Genomic DNA, 1,958 nt, shown 5'->3' on the forward strand with positions numbered 1-1,958 from the left:
GGTGAGCGCTTTCGGCTGGTTGAACAAGCGTCGCAGAAAACTGCATGAAATCCACAATCGACGTTTGCTCCATGGAATTCAACATCCCTCACTCTTACCCAAGCCAAGAGGTGACTGAGAAAGGGCCACAAGCCATTTTGTAAATGGTTAGAAGGATTTACGGGTAATAGGATATTTCAACAATTAGCATCCATCTCTAAATATGAAGACTGGGATGTGCTAGAAGATGTGGAGATCACCAACGACACCCAATAGTCAGGTTGATGGAGCACTGAGGGTTGGGGCATCAGGGACCCCTACGTGGATTTCAGGATGCGCAAATCCGTAACGAACACCAGCGATGTACCAAAGAGTACGTATTATAACCTCCTGTCCCCATAAGAATGCAACACAGACCATTCATATCAGGGGAGGCGGGCGCCGGAATGCAGTGAGGGTGTGTTTCCACCTACTAAATATGTCCGTTTTCCACTTAGTATAGAAAATAAATAAATACGATGCCTTCTTTTACAACTGCAGTTTTCTGGGGGCTTCGTATGTGGCAGGCGCGGTAAGCCCTTTCCCCCACTTCTTCATCACATCACCGACTTGAAGAAATGGCTCAGGAACGCGGTTGTCACGGGTGACATTTGACTTAATGGTCTTAAAGTTAGTAAACAGGGTCTCTGAGTGCTGGCACGAGTGACATCTGGGACTGGACAATGTTTTGTGGTGGGGCTGGGGTGNTCACCCAACCTGAGGGTCGTGTTTCCATAGCACCCAGGATCTCCAATGCCAAGGTCATCAGCTATCAGCACGACGAAGTTGGGCTTAGAGGTGGCGCGGCTCTGGGCCTCACATAGGAAGAGCAAGAGAAGCAAACGGATCTTCATCTTCCTGCAAAGAGAAAGAAGAGAGAGGTACGTGAAGCATGCTGGCGTGTGGTGGGCCGTCCACCTTCTTTTCCAGAACCTTCCTCCTTCCTCACTCATTCTTGCAACCCATCGGCCCTCAGACAACATGTGCTCCGAAGACATACTGTTTGTGATGTCACAGGGCAAAGAATTTTATCCACATTCCGGTGCGTTTGTTTCCAAAACAAACCTTTCCTTCTCACGGAGAGCAATGGCCTCTCCTTTCTACCCCAGACCAAAACAGGTTCCGTTTTGAACAATGAAAACACAGCCACCTCCCTCTCTCTTTACAGAAGGTGGGCTCCGTCACTAGTTAAACGTTCTCTATTTGAGCCCTGGAAAGACAGGCATATCATAAAGAGCAAATTTTCAGGGTCACATCCTTTCAAAAATTAGCTGTGAGCGTGGCGGTAGCAGCTTTTCGAAGGGAAACAGAAACATTGGCAAATTTTTCCAAACTCCAGAAACACGAGGTGCACAGTCTCGGGAAGCTCCGGGGACTGGCTAAGAGGTCAGAGAACACGCATCCAGGAAAGGAATCCATCCATCGTCTAGGGCTGTCATCGCAACACACGCTCGCCCTACACCAGTCCATTCCTTTTGAGAATGGGCTGGAGACATCGGGGAAGGAGGGGCCTCAAGCACACACACCGGGAACCCCCTCTCTTATGCCCACAGGGATGGCCAAGTGAACATGACAAGAGCAACGCTGCCTGCAAGCACGTGACCAGCTGGGGGCCAGCAGCATTCTCAGTCCCGATTGCCTTGGCTCTGTAATGATGGCGTTAAATGACCAAGGGCCAGACCAAAGGCTGCATCACTGGAGTCTCACGCCCATCCTGGAAGAACTTGGAACCAGGAAATCGAGAAAGACCTTAGCAGAACATATCACATCAGGGATACACTGGGGATGCGAAGGGCGGGATACGTGCATCACACAGGAGCTGTGGGGCTCTGCACAAGGCCGTGTGCTCTCTCTCTGAACACACTCTCTCACATCAAATAGTCAACACCTGCTGCTTGAGCCAATGAGTAAATAACCCCTGACCGCATCCCTGGATGTGA

The 1,958-nt window shown here is 50.1% G+C and overlaps 1 protein-coding gene across 1 annotated transcript in view; it reads right to left on the reverse strand.

The window, feature by feature from the left end:
* Positions 1 to 1,958, reverse strand: part of STS (steroid sulfatase) — a 170,851-nt gene that overhangs the window by 86,682 nt on the left and 82,211 nt on the right. Inside the window, exon 3 of the mRNA XM_019624647.1 lies at positions 736 to 876. Within this exon, the coding sequence (XP_019480192.1) occupies positions 736 to 872 (137 nt within the window). The 5' untranslated portion in view covers positions 873 to 876. The remainder of the gene's footprint in view (positions 1 to 735; positions 877 to 1,958) is intronic.

Source organism: Hipposideros armiger, unplaced genomic scaffold (genome assembly GCF_001890085.2).
Source record: "Hipposideros armiger isolate ML-2016 unplaced genomic scaffold, ASM189008v1 scaffold_598, whole genome shotgun sequence".
Classification (NCBI taxonomy): domain Eukaryota; kingdom Metazoa; phylum Chordata; class Mammalia; order Chiroptera; family Hipposideridae; genus Hipposideros; species Hipposideros armiger.